Source organism: Acipenser ruthenus, chromosome 1 (genome assembly GCF_902713425.1).
Source record: "Acipenser ruthenus chromosome 1, fAciRut3.2 maternal haplotype, whole genome shotgun sequence".
Lineage (NCBI taxonomy): Eukaryota > Metazoa > Chordata > Actinopteri > Acipenseriformes > Acipenseridae > Acipenser > Acipenser ruthenus.
The window spans coordinates 71428545-71446023 of record NC_081189.1 but is presented as its reverse complement, the minus strand read 5'-3'; the positions used below and the strand labels follow the sequence as shown (position 1 = coordinate 71446023).

General features: G+C 38.5%; 1 protein-coding gene across 7 annotated transcripts in view; it reads left to right on the top strand.

Annotated features, from left to right (window-relative positions):
* Window positions 1-17479, top strand: part of LOC117420477 (TBC1 domain family member 2A-like) — a 40890-nt gene that overhangs the window by 13264 nt on the left and 10147 nt on the right. For 5 of the 7 annotated variants that reach the window (XM_059028948.1, XM_059028943.1, XM_059028927.1 and 2 more), the window contains 8 exons: window positions 306-801; window positions 4345-4489; window positions 6065-6200; window positions 6677-6813; window positions 9140-9405; window positions 11934-12323; window positions 14718-14828; window positions 16284-16456. In XM_059028948.1, the coding sequence (XP_058884931.1) occupies window positions 355-801; window positions 4345-4489; window positions 6065-6200; window positions 6677-6813; window positions 9140-9405; window positions 11934-12323; window positions 14718-14828; window positions 16284-16456 (1805 nt within the window). In that variant the 5' untranslated portion in view covers window positions 306-354. The remainder of the gene's footprint in view (window positions 1-305; window positions 802-4344; window positions 4490-6064; window positions 6201-6676; window positions 6814-9139; window positions 9406-11933; window positions 12324-14717; window positions 14829-16283; window positions 16457-17479) is intronic. The other 2 variants (XM_059028938.1, XM_059028955.1) reach the window with 2 other exon arrangements.

Genomic DNA, 17479 nt, shown 5'->3' with positions numbered 1-17479 from the left:
CACAGAGAGCATAGGGAAACTAGTACCTCTTCTGCAGACCTTCATAGCTGATAGCTTCTTTTTTTGTACTAATTGTTACTCACATGGGACTGTAAGGATGTTTTTGCTTACGATTGTAAGTCGCCCTGGATAAGGGCGTCTGCTAAGAAATAAATAATAATAATAATAAGGATGTAACATTTTATTTACAAATTTGTCCCTCGCTGAAGCTGGTGTTTGTGAAAGTAACTAACTGACAAGGGGCAGGGAAAAGCTAATAAAGGGAATGAAAATTGATTATACCATACTACACCTCTTTTTAATAGCCAAAGACAAACCAGTTAACATCTTTTCTTTGAAATCTGGTGAGGACACATGGTGAGGACTGTAAAGATGGAGCAGGACTGTCAAGTCGGAAAACCCATGCCTCCAGCTGATCCCAATCTGACAAGCCCAGACAATCATCATGACCTCACTGCCAGTGCAAGAGAGGAAGTGGGAAGCACCAAGGAGAACGAGGGTGATTCCACACACATGGACCAGAGCAATGCCCAAGAGAAGCCAGTCATGAAAACTAAGATGGAACCCTCCTCCACAAAACTGTGTGGATACCTGAACAAACTTGGGGGGCCCTTGAAGGCCTGGAAAGCCCGCTGGTTTGTTTTCGAAGAGAAGAAGTGCCAGCTGTACTACTACAGAACATCACAGGATGTCAATCCCTTGGGAAGCATTGACCTGGCTAACGCTACCTTTGGCTACCCGGATCAAGCTCAGGAAGGGACCTTTCAAATTCAAATCCCAGGACGGGTTGTTGTGCTGAAGGTATGTCTTTATAAAATTAAAGTAATAGGAAATCCCCTAATCTGCGAAGGTACGTGAAGCAGTAACAAGCCAGCCAATAAAACTTAATCATATATATCTTGCACTTCCATTCGTTGAGTAGAACACACAAGTGCAGTTCTGAGTTGAAACAAACACAAGTTACAGCAAACATGTATTTTCATTAACAAAAAAAAAACACTGTTTGTGCCTATACTGATGTCTTAATTAAGTTATTTTGTTAGATACAACCGCTTTGGTTGAGGATACACTAATCAGTTTGGACTTCCACTTACTGTCATTTTTTTTCAAATAACCTTAAAAAACGATGTATCATTTTAAGAAAGTGCCTTTGTGCAATACCAAGGGTTCCCTTATAAATTTAACCACAGTAAATTTAACGCAGGAATTTAGCATTTTTCCCATGGTTCTACAATGCATTTACTGTAGTTTACCATGGTTTATTAATGTTCTTTACCATACCTCTGTGTTCCAGGGATGGTAGCAGTTTGATCCATTCCTGGTTTTACTTTGAGTTTAATATGACACATCGGAACTTGTTACTTATACACTGTGGCTAATCAGGCTAATTTTAAAACCTGCAATGGAGGGAACTGCAATGCAATAGGGGTTTGAATGTCTGTCATTTGGTGCAGGGTGTAAAATTAGCTTTTGAGCACTGGGAACCTGAAAGTTTTATATATATATATACTGTATATAAATGTAATTTATACACGCATACAATTCCATTAAATTAGCCATTGTATGGTCTCATGTTATGCTTTACCTAAAATAAATACATTCATCCTAAACTGGTATAGAAATGTATTCCCTGTATCTACTGGCATACATTTCATCAAATGCTCTTGTCAAATGCTCTTGCTTGTGAACACAAAAATAAGCATTACTGTTCTAGCTTTGTTGTTCTCAGTCTTTAAAATGTATATTAACAATCTAACAGCTTGCAGCTAACATGCTTAACACTGTGCGTAATAATGATCTACGGATAAGCTTGATCAATTATGAAAGAGATTGTTGAATTAATTTGAAGCAGTAGCAATTTTATATATAATGTATGTTCCGTTCTAATATCTTAGTATATAGTCACTTATAAGTTACGTTGCAGTACTCCACACCATTCTTCCCATGGCCTGAACTCAGAATAAACTGTCCAGCTAACAAGTTATAAATTGTTCATTGGCTATGAAAGAAGGGATTCTTACTAACTTTTCACTTGTAATCTTACATGTGCATCATCCAGCCAGTTGTGCAAGAAAAGGCTCTGATTGTTGTATGATAATGTGGGGGAGGAATGTATCCAAAGAAAAGACAAAAACTTAGTGTATGGTGTATTGAGGGTTTAGTAAGTTGAAGGTAAAAGATTAAACTTCAAAGTATATTGAATTTGGTATTTGACTGCATTGTGACCACTTTAAAATCCACAGCCTTCCTTTATAGTTTGAGTTAAGCGAACAGAGCAAGGCTATCATTTTAATCTTTTTTTTTCTTATGAAGCTATAAAATAGCAGCTCTGTAAGTGTTTGCTGTAAAAAGGTTGTCAGTATAACAAAGGGAATCCTTTTCAGATGCTGCTTTGATAATACACAATAGCATCCCCCAAGCAGGTTTCCCTACATCTAAAATTTTGGCAATGAAAAAAATGGATTACTGTGAAGGAATGGTTTGCAGTGTGCAGGTGTAGTGATGATGCAGTGCTCCAGAACAAACACACACAAGACAGTTCACAATTAACAGCTCTTTATTTTCAGCTGGGTTGCGTGCCAACAACACTTTAAATAATAAGCATGGGCTCTACACATCAATGTGTATTGCGCCATGCAAAAGGAGGGTTACAGTCCCGAAATAATAAAACACTTTTTAAACACACAATACACAGACACAGACATGTCTCCTGACAGTGGGTGCTCTAGTTCAAGTGAATGGTGAAAGACAAGCACAGAGGTAACAGTAGGTCAGTGTAGTCCGGGGTTTGGTGCTGGCGTGCAGCGACAGCTCCCGGTTCGTGTTAGCCGTCTAGCCAAACAAACAATGACAGTTAGCTGACAAACAAACAAAACACAAAACACTCACAGTACTTTTAATTCTCCTGTGCATACGGTCCTTATAGTTTAACCATCAAAACTAAGGAACAGATCACTGGGGCCACTTCCCCTTAAAACCCTCCGTCATGCCCTCTTTCGGTGGCGCGGCTAATCACGTCTCCTCCAATCTGTGACTGACACATCACCTACCGCATTAAGGCGCTTACTTCAGGTATCGTGGCCCCACCCCCTTCCTGAATGTCCGGCTTCCGACTGACCCTGGAATGAACTGCCAAAACATCCATTCTGGGGCACTCTGTTCTGGTTATACAGCGCCCTCAGAGATTGGGAGGGAGATTGTTGACGAGGATTCATTCACTCTCTGTCACAATTACCAACCATTTTTATTAGTGGGGCTTGCGAAGCAAGAGTCCCCACTTTAAATCTTCGACATACTTCTTCTTCTTATTCTTTGGCACGCTACTCCTCTTACACCGTTTAAGCTAGAAACGCCGTTCAAACTTTAAAACGTGTAGACCGGTCTGGAATAGTGTGCTTGTATACAACTTTGTGATGTCTTTTATACTTTTTAAAACATTAAGCTTTTTATCCTTTTTTTGTCCATCTTCCTTCACTTTAATGGGACTTTTTTCAACATTCTAAAGCTCCCCATTGTTTAAAAACTCCCAGACTTCCAACATTCTATTTACTGTAAACGATGTAACTTTTGACACAAATCAGCTACTTTTAGTAACCGCATCAACTAAAATTTTCTCTAACTTTTTATAAACAACTGAAATTTTGACCACTTTCCCAACAAGCTAGACAAAAAGTTAGAGGGTATGACATCTTCCTCTACTTCTCTGCTATTCAAATTTGAAATCAAAACAGAAATAACTTTTACCAATCAAGAGATACAGCTGTTTTAGTAACCGCATCAACTAAAATTTTCTCTAACTTTTTATAAACAACTGAAATTTTGACCACTTTCCCAACAAGCTAGACAAAAAGTTAGAGGGTATGACATCTTCCTCTACTTCTCTGCTATTCAAATTTGAAATCAAAACATAAATAACTTTTACCAATCAAGAGGTACACCTGTTTTAGTAAATGCACCAACTAAAATTTTCTCTAACTTTTTATAAACTGCCATTTTGACCACTTTCCCAACAAGTTAGACAACTACTTAGAGCAAATGAAATCTTCCTCTACTTCTCAGCTATTTAAATATGAAATCAAAACAGGAATGGCGTCTACCAATCAAGAGGTACAGCTGTTTTAGTAACCGCATCAACTTCTTTCAGTAGGCTACTTCCCACTGTTGAATTAACTGTCATAGAACTTTGAGAAATTTCTAATTCTAGCACATTCTAAACATGAGACAATTAATAAACAATGTGACTTTTGACACAAATCAGCTACTTTGACCACTTTCCCAATAAAGCAAGCCCCACAACTTTACTTGTAAAGTTACCATCTAGTTTGTTTTGTTTTTGTTTTACAGGCATTAAACAGCCAAGCCATGCTGTATTGGTTGCAGCAGCTGCAAATAAAACGGTGGCAGCACAATACCAGCCTGGTGAAAATACCTGCAGAGGCCTCCACTACCTCCACACAGCTCTGCCAGCTGCCTTCTGCACCTTGGGAAGGTAAGCTCACTGACAGCCCAGTTTTAATTCAAGTCAACCAAATTGTGTGTGGGGTGGGGTTCTTCAATTTGTGATCTGATGGGGAAAAGGGTTCCAGGGTAGGTGTTGTGTGCATGCAAAACAAAACAGCTGAACCGGAATAACCCAATTTAAATTATTTATTCTAAACGCTTACAAAGTGTTGCTATACTCTTGTAACCACCACATATTTTTTCATGTTTTGCCCTTTATTGTAATTATATCTAAGATATTTTCATGAGGTGTAATGTGAAGCAAGAAATGCAATGCTTTAATTAGGTGAGGTAACAAAAGTACCAGGACTTTGTTTATTGTGTCTGGTGTCAGATATCTTAATGAATTCAAACAATCAAAAATGATGATCATACAGAATGTTGGTGCTGTGTGGTGGAAAGAACTCAAAATGACAAAAGGGTGATTTCAATTCTGCCCCATACCCATGCTGAGAATGTTCACAGTGAGACAGTCTCATTTCTGCCGATGACTCACCGGCTCTGTTGTGTTTGAAGCCTTGAAGCAGGCTTAGTTGCTGAGAACACAAACATGGTAACTAGACAGGGATTCACTTTGTGATGTTATCTTCTGCCTTGTTTCCATTTTTATAACAACAGCGTTGTGTGGAGGTGACTCTGGCTGTTCATCAGTCCATCTGTATGTCACACCTATCTAATTTTGGTTAAACTAGGTGTACACATTCTGTGGCAATATTTATTGTGCATCCATTCATGTCTTGGGACTTTTCAGGAAACTGCATTGCCATTTCATAATGCTTATGTCATGGTCATGAATTTACAGTCATGGTGGGGAATGTATGTTAATGAAATACTTGGTTCATACTTGGATTCAGGTTAACCAAATTGGGTTAATATTGCTCCCTCCCAATGCTGTTTTAATAATGCCGTGATAATGAAATTGTCAATTTTTATATTTTACAGTCCTTTTGCCTGTCCAAACTACTCACAAGACAAGCTGTAAAAATGTCTTAACAACACCAGATTTAAATACCACTGAACTCTTTATTAACAACACCCAGTAGACTTACAGTATTTTAGATCTGGTGCTGTTTTAGACTAGGTACTGTATACAGGTTTAAAGCTGGCAAGATGTATATGCACCTCCGTATGTATAATAAAATAGACCCAGTATTTACAGCTGACTCTTGTCTTCTGGTATAAGAATGACATATACTTTTAACCTGTACTTTCTTAAGACAGCAGCTTAAACAACACAGCCCGCAAACACCATTTCTGACAGCTGTTGTGAGTGAGACTCTCTAATGTTGCCAGAAACTTTCCCAAGCAAAAGGTGCAGGGAAGGACATTTTCATTTCACTAAAACATACATATATCTACAGCTTTTAGAAATACGGAGAACGGAACCAAATAATACATTTGTATATCTAATCATTTAATTATATTTACTCCATGAAGTCCAGCAAGTAAGTACAAATGTATTACAGTACATTAGAATGGCATTTCCACATGATAAATGAATATGTATGAAATGTGTACTTTGTTTGAAGGGATGGGCAGTTGAGATGCTTGTGCTCTTTTTCAGGAAGGACAGAGGACTTCCTCCCAGCAGTAAAGACCCCCAAGGGCCTAGTCGGAGAAGCCGCAGCCTGTCTGCCAGACCCCTGGCAACAAAATGCACTGCAAAAGCTCTCCCTCAAGCACCCCATCACAGAGATACAGTAAGACACTACCTGCATACCTTGTTTTTATGTGCCTCTTAATGGGAAAGCACACTGAATTAAATGGCTCTCTTACGTACAGTGTAAGTACCAAAATCACGGCAATGGCTGGGGCAATGTCAGTTGCTCATGATTTGCTAGCACCAAATATTTTGTAACCAAAATATATTCCTTGTCTTCTATTTAATAACAGCAAAGTTTTCACTAGTGGGAAGCAACATGTTCTTTTATCCTAAGGTCATTTTGTATTTGAAAATTTACAGAAGTTATTCAAACCTGTTATGTAAACTAGTCAGCCCTATCCAGGCAGCTGCCTGTAAGCAAGAGAAGCAACCAGTTGAGCTTTGGATTTTGTTATTTGTTGTGTACTACTTTAGTTTGTGTGTGTGTGTGTTTGTTTCAATGCATTTAGTTTCGTTTTCTCTGTACTTTGCCTTCAGAAGTCAGTTTGTGTTTCCCCTGCCTTGCCCTTACAGGAACACAGTCCTCAATATCTGTGGAAACAAGCCAGCTCAGGAGCTGAGGCGGAGTGTGTTCAACTTTGACAAGATTCAGCAGTCGCAAGACTGTCCCTGTGAGGATCCTGTGACACAGATACTGGGGGAAACAACAGGTGCGTCCTTCAGTTGACAGGAAACTGCCCTGCAAAGTCTGTGTCTCTGCTTAGTTCATGTCTGGATCAGTTCAATGCGGGGACCACCACAGTGGCTCTGAAACTATTACATTCTTCTCATGCAGGGTAAGAACTCTTTCTGCTGTTATAAATGTGCAGAGGTTTCCTGTTCCTAAAAGATGAACCATGCAGGAGTAAAGCTTGTTAATAAGATAAAGAATGAGTGTCAATAAAGCCTTTTTTTAAGAAATTTCTAGAAAACTCACTTGATAGCTCACAATTTCACCTTTCATTGAAAACAACAGCTCTTTTTAACAACTATTTTCTTTTGCAGCAAATTGTAGTTTTGGCTAGGCACCCTAGAATTAACATCGGTACTATGGGTTCTATGATGATTTTTGTGTGTATAACAAATTTGAATTCCAGAAATAATCATTATTTTCTTTTTTTTGTTTAATGATTATGAAGTGTATATTGTCAGGTAGGTGGCTCCAGAATAAAATAAAGAACCAGCAAGTTTAAGAATAATATATATATATATATATATATATATATATATATATATATATATATATATATATATACAGTGCCTTGCGAAAGTATTCGGCCCCCTTGAACTTTGCGACCTTTTGCCACATTTCAGGCTTCAAACATAAAGATATGAAACTGTAATTTTTTGTGAAGAATCAACAACAAGTGGGATACAATCATGAAGTGGAACGAAATTTATTGGATATTTCAAACTTTTTTAACAAATAAAAAACTGAAAAATTGGGCGTGCAAAATTATTCAGCCCCCTTAAGTTAATACTTTGTAGCGCCACCTTTTGCTGAGATTACAGCTCTAAGTCGCTTGGGGTATGTCTCTATCAGTTTTGCACATCGAGAGACTGAAATTTTTGCCCATTCCTCCTTGCAAAACAGCTCGAGCTCAGTGAGGTTGGATGGAGAGCATTTGTGAACAGCAGTTTTCAGTTCTTTCCACATATTCTCGATTGGATTCAGGTCTGGACTTTGACTTGGCCATTCTAACACCTGGATATGTTTATTTGTGAACCATTCCATTGTAGATTTTGCTTTATGTTTTGGATCATTGTCTTGTTGGAAGACAAATCTCTGTCCCAGTCTCAGGTCTTTTGCAGACTCCATCAGGTTTTCTTCCAGAATGGTCCTGTATTTGGCTCCATCCATCTTCCCATCAATTTTAACCATCTTCCCTGTCCCTGCTGAAGAAAAGCAGGCCCAAACCATGATGCTGCCACCACCATGTTTGACAGTGGGGATGGTGTGTTAAGGGTGATGAGCTGTGTTGCTTTTACGCCAAACATAACGTTTTGCATTGTTGCCAAAAAGTTCGATTTTGGTTTCATCTGACCAGAGCACCTTCTTCCACATGTTTGGTGTGTCTCCCAGGTGGCTTGTGGCAAACTGTAAATGACACTTTTTATGGATATCTTTAAGAAATGGCTTTCTTCTTGCCACTCTTCCATAAAGGCCAGATTTGTGCAGTATACGACTGATTGTTGTCCTATGGACAGAGTCTCCCACCTCAGCTGTAGATCTCTGCAGTTCATCCAGAGTGATCATGGGCCTCTTGGCTGCATCTCTGATCAGTCTTCTCCTTGTATGAGCTGAAAGTTTAGAGGGACGGCCAGGTCTTGGTAGATTTGCAGTGGTCTGATACTCCTTCCATTTCAATATTATTGCTTGCACAGTGCTCCTTGGGATGTTTAAAGCTTGGGAAATCTTTTTGTATCCAAATCTGGCTTTAAACTTCTCCACAACAGTATCTCGGACCTGCCTGGTGTGTTCCTTGTTCTTCATGATGCTCTCTGCGCTTTAAACGGACCTCTGAGACTATCACAGTGCAGGTGCATTTATACGGAGACTTGATTACACACAGGTGGATTCTATTTATCATCATTAGTCATTTAGGTCAACATTGGATCATTCAGAGATCCTCACTGAACATCTGGAGAGAGTTTGCTGCACTGAAAGTAAAGGGGCTGAATAATTTTGCACGCCCAATTTTTCAGTTTTTTATTTGTTAAAAAAGTTTGAAATATCCAATAAATTTCGTTCCACTTTATGATTGTGTCCCACTTGTTGTTGATTCTTCACAAAAAATTACAGTTTCATATCTTTATGTTTGAAGCCTGAAATGTGGCAAAAGGTCGCAAAGTTCAAGGGGGCCGAATACTTTCGCAAGGCACTGTATATATATATATATATATATATATATATATATATATATATATATATATAAAAATAAATATTCATGCATTTCAAATGCTTTCTTTGCTTGCTCTCTTTCCTGGCACCTCCAGCACCGCCTGTACCTCTGACACCCCCAGCACCTACAGTCCTTTCAGCTCCTTCAGTTTCTTCAGTTACAAACGAGTCTGCGCAGGAAGCAAAGACTGGAGGAAAGAGTTCTCCATCAAGCAGCATGAACAAGAGGGAGAAGAAAATGACCAGTTCTCTTCAGCCTTCTGGGGAGGTGGTGTCAGGAAAGGAGGGTAGCCCCGTGGACAAACTATCCAGACTCCAGCACGAGGTGTTCACGCTCACTGAGGAGCTCAAGTCACAAAAGGTATATGTTTGGTTTGGGTGACTGAAGTATATTTAAGCACATAACAACTGATAACTGAGTTATTAAAGAATATGTCTTGTGAGGCACTTGTACAATGAATGATTGAACCTTATAAATGTTTCCCATAGTAAAATCATAAAGCATAGTGGTACAGCATAGGTCAGCATTGTAAAGACCAGCTAGGTATGGTAAAGCATATTAATAAACATGGAAAGCCAGGGTACACTGTGGAAAAATAACAGTCTAATCACGGAGAAAGCATGGGAAAACTGTAAAAAATACTGTGCAAAAACACAGTGGTAAACCTTTATAAAGTTGTATGATAGTATTTAAATATGATGTTGTATCTATAATAAGCATGGTATGAACGAACATAAGACAGAAACAGTGGATTTAGTCAAGCAGTTACACAAAGTAATACAAACTCAAATCCAAGACCAGCAACAATTTTGCCTAAACTGATTAAAGTACTGATCTACTGTATTTACTGTGTGATGTCTTAACTCTTTTTCTATGCAAGTCAGAAACCTGCATGCTGACCACAAATTGGTTGCTTTACTGTGCATTTTCTTTCCTCTTTGGCTAAGGTGTCACTGGGTGTGAAGGCAAACACATTTAGCAGAATAACTCATGCATTACCTAACAGTAGAGAGCTTTTTAAAAGTGTGATAACTGTATTGCTGATAATCCAAATTGTTATAAACATGGTGGTATGATGTTCTATAGTAGCTGTGTATGTAAAATATGGTTGAAGGGCACTTCTGAAACAGTGAAGAGAGTCTGTTGTTGCTTCATTGTCTGTAACTGAAACTCTTGTGCTGTACTACTGTTCATATGAATCCATAAAGGTTACAATGTAGAATTTTTTTTATTATTTTGTCATCAACACATACAGTACAAGTGTATTAAAATACAAAATCTCTGGGGCCCCCGAGGGGCTCAGCTGGTAAAGGCATGAGTGCATGGTGTGCAGGGTGAGTCAGGAAGTCAAGGGTAATTTTGTGCCCTGTGCAGGGACTGTTTCTGCAGGGCTAGATCTAAACAGTCACAATAGAGCTCCTGAATGCAATTCTGTGTTTTCGCTCATGACTCCTCTGTATCTTATGATGATAAAAAGACAGCTTACATTTTTGCCTGTATGGTCACAAAACTTCCTTTTACATTTTTATGAGCTTCAATAAGCATATTTTTTGCTTCCCAAACATAAACTTTAATCTTGCATCGCCGCCTTCTTGTTTCCTGTTAGTAACCCATACGACTTTTAACGCAGTGCTCAAATGCACCTGATCTGCAACATGCAAGAGTTTGTAGCTAACTGTATATTTGATCTAAAATTAGACCAACAGACACAATCTTTATTTGTGCACAGAATTTATTGTGCATGTGCATTTTGACTTATTTTATCATTAGTTTTTGTGTCTTGATTAAAGACACGGTTATCCTGGACCTTATGAAACCACTTTACAAGACACCATTGCTCATTATTATTGTAATACTGGGACAGTATTTCCAGTGTTTGGTACTTTTATTGCATTATCATTGTTTTCTTCTTTCAGAGTACAAAGAACAGAGCTGCAAAAACAAGGTCTTTTTTGAGCCTGTTAAAAACACACAAGTTAAGCTGATCTCCTGAATGGTTTGAAAAATGACCACCAGCAGGCAGTGTGCAGAATTTTCAGTCATTTTGCTGGTCTTTTCTAAAAACACTTCACTGAATTCATCTTTTATAATTGGTTAAAAAAAGGACATTGTTATTGAAATAGTAGGCTGTGTGGTCCAGTGGTTAAAGAAAAGGGCTTGTAATCAGGAGGTCCCCGGCTCAGATTCCAGTTCAGCCACTGACTCACTGTGTGACCCTGAGCAAGTCACTTAACCTCCTTGTGCTCCGTCTTTCAGGTGGGACGTTGTAAGTGACTCTGCAGCTGATGTATAGTTCACACACCATAGTCTCTGTAAGTCGCCTTGGATAAAGGTGTCTGCAAAATAAACAAAATAGTAATAATAATAATGTCTGATAATTGGTTTTAAGGCCATTGACGTATAATATAGGGCAGAGCTTCAGAGCCTTTTCTCATATGCACTACTAATAAATACTGCAACAGGCTGTTTTTTAGGGAAAATTGCATTGTACAGTAGACTGTTCTAATCCGAGGCCCAATAGTTTGAATTTACCTGTAGCCATAACTGTAATTAAATGCATGATGTTAACAGCTGTTCTTATATGATAAGTAAAACAGTATTTTTTTATTCAAAGGGATATTACAGATTTTTCAGGAAATGCAAGAATCAAAAACCTAAAACAAATACTATACCAGGCATTTTTAGTATGGTACAGTTTAATATGAGTACTCCAAACAAATCACTAATCTGAACAGGTCTGATCCCACCTGGTTCAGATTACAAAGAAAGTACAGGTGCATTATTCAGGGACCACCTACAGTATAATTTATTTACAGGAACCTCCAACACAGCTCATGAAGCTTCACCTTTAAGAGTAAATGACCATAGTGTTTTTGTTTTGAAATCAGGAGCTGGTGCGACTCCTTCACAAGGCCCTGGAGGCAGCACAGCAGGAGAAGAGGACCAGCAAACAGTTCCTGGCAGCAGCAGGGGAGCAGGAGCGGCTGGAGCTGGTGCGGCACAAAGAGAGGTGTATCGCGGACCTGGACGGCCGCCTGGAGGCCCTGCTCAAAGACAAGGAGGAGCTGGAGCAGCGGCTGGCCATGCAGGACTGCCAAGTGAATGAGCTGCAGCAGCACGTGCAGCTCATGATGGAGAAGAACAACGCCAAGCAGGAAGTCATCCTCAAGCTCTCCGAGCAGGTGGCCGCCTGCATGGCTGACCCCCAGCGTACCGTAGCCAACTCCATGGGCACAGAGACCTTCTGCAGGCTGCAGGAGCAGATTGAGCACCTCAAGGTTATTTTAAAAGTTACTTTTACATTACAGCCATGGGAAGTACGTCAACTCTTGTTTCAAGAAACACGGATAAAACCACACTCTTTTTTTTGGTTTTGTTTGACCACCATGTAATCCTGCATGATGTGAAAAAGCAGTAAAGTAAGTGATCCATGTTTTCACTGCTGGGGTGTCGCATACGGTATTCTGCACCTTCTCTGCATCCAATTAGCATTACAAACATGACATCTTGACTAGCTTTTATTAGCATTGGAGCAGACACACAATTACTGTTTGCCACTCCAGTCTAAGAATGATTCATTTATAGTAGAACCGGTCCAGGGGTCCAGCGAATATATACTAATATTGTATCTCAGAGGAAGTCGTTTTAGTATATTGTAGTTTCTTTATTAACGTCGAGGCATTATAAATGAACAACGTCAGGTACATCAGTGTGCCTAAAACACCAAAGTACGACACAGCATGTGATGTAACTTAAAACGTGAGTATCGATGTTTCTTAAGAAACTGCACAGACGCCATTTCTTAATCAGTGTAAAGTTTATTTCATACATGCAGGGAAACCAGTCCAAGTATAGAACCGATTACCAGTTGTTACATCTTTTACATGACATCAAATACCCTTCTGCATAGGTGTCTCTCTCCTCCTCTTCCTATAACACTCAACCAATGGCAAAGGGACAATGCATTATTCCGGTCACTATGTACCATGTGCACTCCAATCAGGAAAAAACAAGTTTCTCTTGATTAGTTTATACAAATCTACAAATCTCTTATCAGCCCCTTTAAAGTGTCTGGCTCCTTCCAGATCCCCCTGAAGACTAGCTTTATGACCCCCTCATAAACCAGCTGTATATTCTAAGCAAAAACCTGTTTAATTAGTTTTATACCCCACAGTGGACTCCCCGAAGGGCAAACGTCTTTCATGTCAGGGCTGGAGGTCAAAGGACTTGTTTGTACAACCTTGTGCTGCTGGCCAGTCATTTGCTTTGACACAAAAGAATCCTTTTCAGTTGTCATAACTTCAGGGTAACTTCTCTACCATATTGCCTTCAATTTACTTCTAATGTGCGGTTGTTTAAATATAGTTAAATATACGTTAACTTGGTGTTTTTCTCAGCTCTCTGCTACCATCCATTGCTCAATGAAGCTGCTATTATTTCTTGCTTGCTCGGAGTCAATGCAGTGCAAGTATCTATATACCCAGAGTATACAGCCAGCCTTCATCTATTACAGCAGTGCTTGCATTTTTGGAACTAACAGTTTTTTCTATCCAATGTTAAATCACTTTTCAGAAAAATAACATGAATACAGCCCTGTCGTTCCTCATGCGTAGCAAACTGCTATTCAATACTTGTTCCATGTTTTCCAACAGCATGTATACTATACAAAAAAATCTGTGAAAATGACTGCACAAGCACTGAAGTACAGTATTTCTCAGTTTACAAAACAGCATTCCAAACAGTTCTTAATGTGCTTTCTCAGTGTATGCCAAAGTAATCTGACAGGTTTTTTTACATTGTGTGTGTGTTAACCGGAGACATAAACAACAACAAGGATGCACGCTTTTTAACAGTACAGTAATTTTATGAATCCTTTACTTTTCTTTTATTTACTATGGTTAAACTGGGCAGTTATGTGAAGTGACAGCGTGTACAAATTCTGACCTGCTAAGAGCTGAATTTACTGTTTTAGACCCATAATAAAATGTGCATTGGTCAGTTTCCATCAGTACCATTCAGTTGGTAGCAGCATATGTAAGTCACACATGGCACAGGTCCATTGGGTAATGATGGTGTCATATCTTACAGGATCAGATACGACAGGTTCGACTGTACTTTGTATCACGTTACTGTGATTTTGTACTGTATAGGTCAGGCTTGCACAGTGTTGATGTGATGTTACAATGAACAGCAAAAATGATTATAATAACATAAACATACTGTATAAAAATAAAAAAGATCCCTGTGTAACCCCAGGCTACTAGGCATGAGGGGGTACACTGCTCTCTGACAAAAGTTAGGAGACGAGTTATCTGCTTATTAGCAAAACTTAAATCCACTAATATAAAGTCAAATAATCATTCCAGACACGTGATCAGTTGGCCAACTATTTTTTTCTTCTATTTCTTTGTTATTAGAACAAAACAAGTATATTGTTTTTGTACAGTGTATTAATTGACATTAGTTAGCCACACTTTTTTTTACATATCCCAGCGATTTTTAAACAGTGTTTTATAGGGTACAAATGAGTACAATTATGAAAGCAAAGAAAAGCAGTGATCAGTCAGGACTAGGTCAAACCTGTGCTCTTAATAAGTAGAGCTCACAGTAGAAATGTTTTAAGTACAACCACAGATTGTGTTCTGATTTCATTCTTTTACTGTGTTTACTAGGACGATATAGAGGCGCACAAGATCCAAAACAAGTTCCTCAACTCTGAAGTCTACCAGCTTACTAAGCTGTGGAGGAACAGTTCAGAAGAGGAGAAGGGCCTCCTGATGAAGGTATGTGCTTTACAGCTTGCTGTGTGACAGATCTGTACCCATTTAACCATTGTGAAAAAACATATATGTTCAAAAAATATATTATCCTTACCTACAAGTCTTTAATGCAGTATCGTCACTGTGTAAGGCTAATATATAAGTGACTTTATTTAATACTAAACATCTTATTTTCAGCTTTTATAGCCTAGGCCCTAGATTAATAGTAATAGCAATGAGTTTCGTTTATTTCTTTTTTCTTATAGCTTTAACCACAAAATCACAATGAGATCTGTGATTTCGCCTAGAGACATCTCTGTCTGCACTAAGAAGCCAAAGTAAATTAAAGAACAACTAGCATGCTGGTACATTATGATAAAGCAAACTGCTTAGTGACACATGGATTGCAAGTGGTTCTAATGTAGTGACGCAAGCTGGTGACCTACTGGGCACTATTCTTACACAGTCTGTAACTCAAAAAACAAAACAAAATAAAAAAAACAACTTTAGATTCACTTTGTATCATTTTCACATCCAGGTAACTTTTTAAAAGTTTAAAGCATTCCTTTGGCCTCCTGTTTAACCACAGTATTTCTGCAGTTTTACCCATGCTTTTCCCATGGTTATACAATGCATTTATAATAATCTACCTGGGTTTACCATGTTTATTAATATACTTTTATTATTATTATTATTATTATTTATTTCTTAGCAGACACCCTTATCTAGTGCGACTTACAATTGTTACAAGATATCACATTATTTTTACATACAGTTACCCATTTATACAGTTACCCATTTATACAGTTGGGTTTTTACTGGAGCAATCTAGGTAAAGTACCTTGCTCAAGGTTACAGCAGCAGTGTTCCCCACCTGGGATTGAACCCACGACCCTCGGGTCAAGAGTCCAGAGCCCTAACCACTTCTCCACATACCTTCTTACCTTGTTATTGTAGTCTAGTATCTGCATAAATAAAGACATAGGCAGTCAGTATTTTTGGTCAATTATTTGCTTTTTTTGCAGAGATACTTCCTCTGTTATGTTTCTCTTTAGTAATTTGTGGTTTTTCTTTTTTCATTTTATACTGTACTTCCCTTATTTTTATAATTTCCTTTGTACTCCTGCTAGGTTTCACTCCTTGTTTCTTCTTCTTAGTTGACTGTCATAGTAGTTCTGACTGGCTGGCTGTTAGCCTGGTCAGCAACCTCGGGTGTGTTCATGCATTACTAATTAAAACCACAGAGAAGTTAGCAACTGAGCCATGTACTGTTTATTAAAATGTAAAAATGTACTAGGTTCATTTTTACATTTTAATAAACAAGTTCAACCCAGTTAAAAAGTAACAGGGTGTAGAAACCCTCTGCCTTTGGACTGCCCTATCTTGGAAATGAGTGGGAGGTTGTGGGAGGGTTATTGCTTTCACCAGCTGCTGTGTTTTGTTTTAATCCTAACCCTAAACCTCTCTTTTGTGTTGCAGTGTGCCTACCTGGAGGCCAAAAACTGCCAGATTGAGAGCAAGTACCTGGTCATGCTGCGCAGGCTGCAGGAGAGCAAAGGGCTGGACAGCAGTCAGCAGGAGATGGTGAAAAGGCTCATTGAGGACGCACTGCAGGGAGACAAGAAGGATGTCTTTAAACTCAACCCTGTCAGGTAAGACAGTACTGACATTTCCATACTGGGGTTTCACAGCGAAAACTTTTTTCCCCCGGTTACTTTCTTGTTTTTTTGTTACTAAGTATATTCAAATATTTAAAATACAATTCTATTGCTAAACTGATGATGTGATTGCAAGCTACACCAGTTCCATTTTCATATAATACCCTCATATCCCGACCTGAAATACCAAAACAAGCAAAGGATCAAAATGTTAATGTTGGTTTGTTGCAATTGTGATCTAATAGGTGCGCAAATGAAAAGCCAAAAAAGAGCTGGAACTTACAGTAGTTTCTGGGCTTTGCTGTCTATGATTTTCTATGTCATGTGCCCTGCTCTTTTAATGTGATAATTTAATAATTGAAAAAAATATATATTTTGTTTATGTCACTTCCTTAAAACAAAACAAAACAAAAAATCTTTTTGTTTTGTTGCATGGTCTGTTTAGAACAGAAGCGCAAATTATATGCACTTCCTATTTTTCATGATTATTTTCTCAGTTTGTTGTTGTCAATATTATAGAAATTCCTTTCGTAGAGTTTACTGTAGTCTTAACAGCTGCACAGGAACTCAGATTGAATAGTATTGATTGTAAATTGAACAGAAAATGTTTGTTCTGCTGTTCGAGCGATTGATGCAAGCAGCTGAAATGAGCTTGCTGTTAACTGTATAGTAATCCACATCACAATACCACTGCACACCTTAGCAGGCAAAAAGAAAGGTCAAAGATTGGATTGACATTGAACTGCTCCCTAACCAACCACATAAAGAGCAATGTGCGTCAATAAACACTGCAATTCCAGGACCATATATAAGGGTTGATGTTAGGCAGTGAAGGTGTATATATGCCCAAAAAGCAGTCAGAGGCTGCAGCAAGTCTACAGCTTATTTAGAAAACTCCAGGATCCTTTGTTCATACATAAGGCCCTGTGAAAATAGTGTGTGTGTGTTTTTTTTTTTTTAATTCAAGGCAGTATCACAGGTAAAGTGTCGTATTTTGTAAGATTGTGCACAGAACTA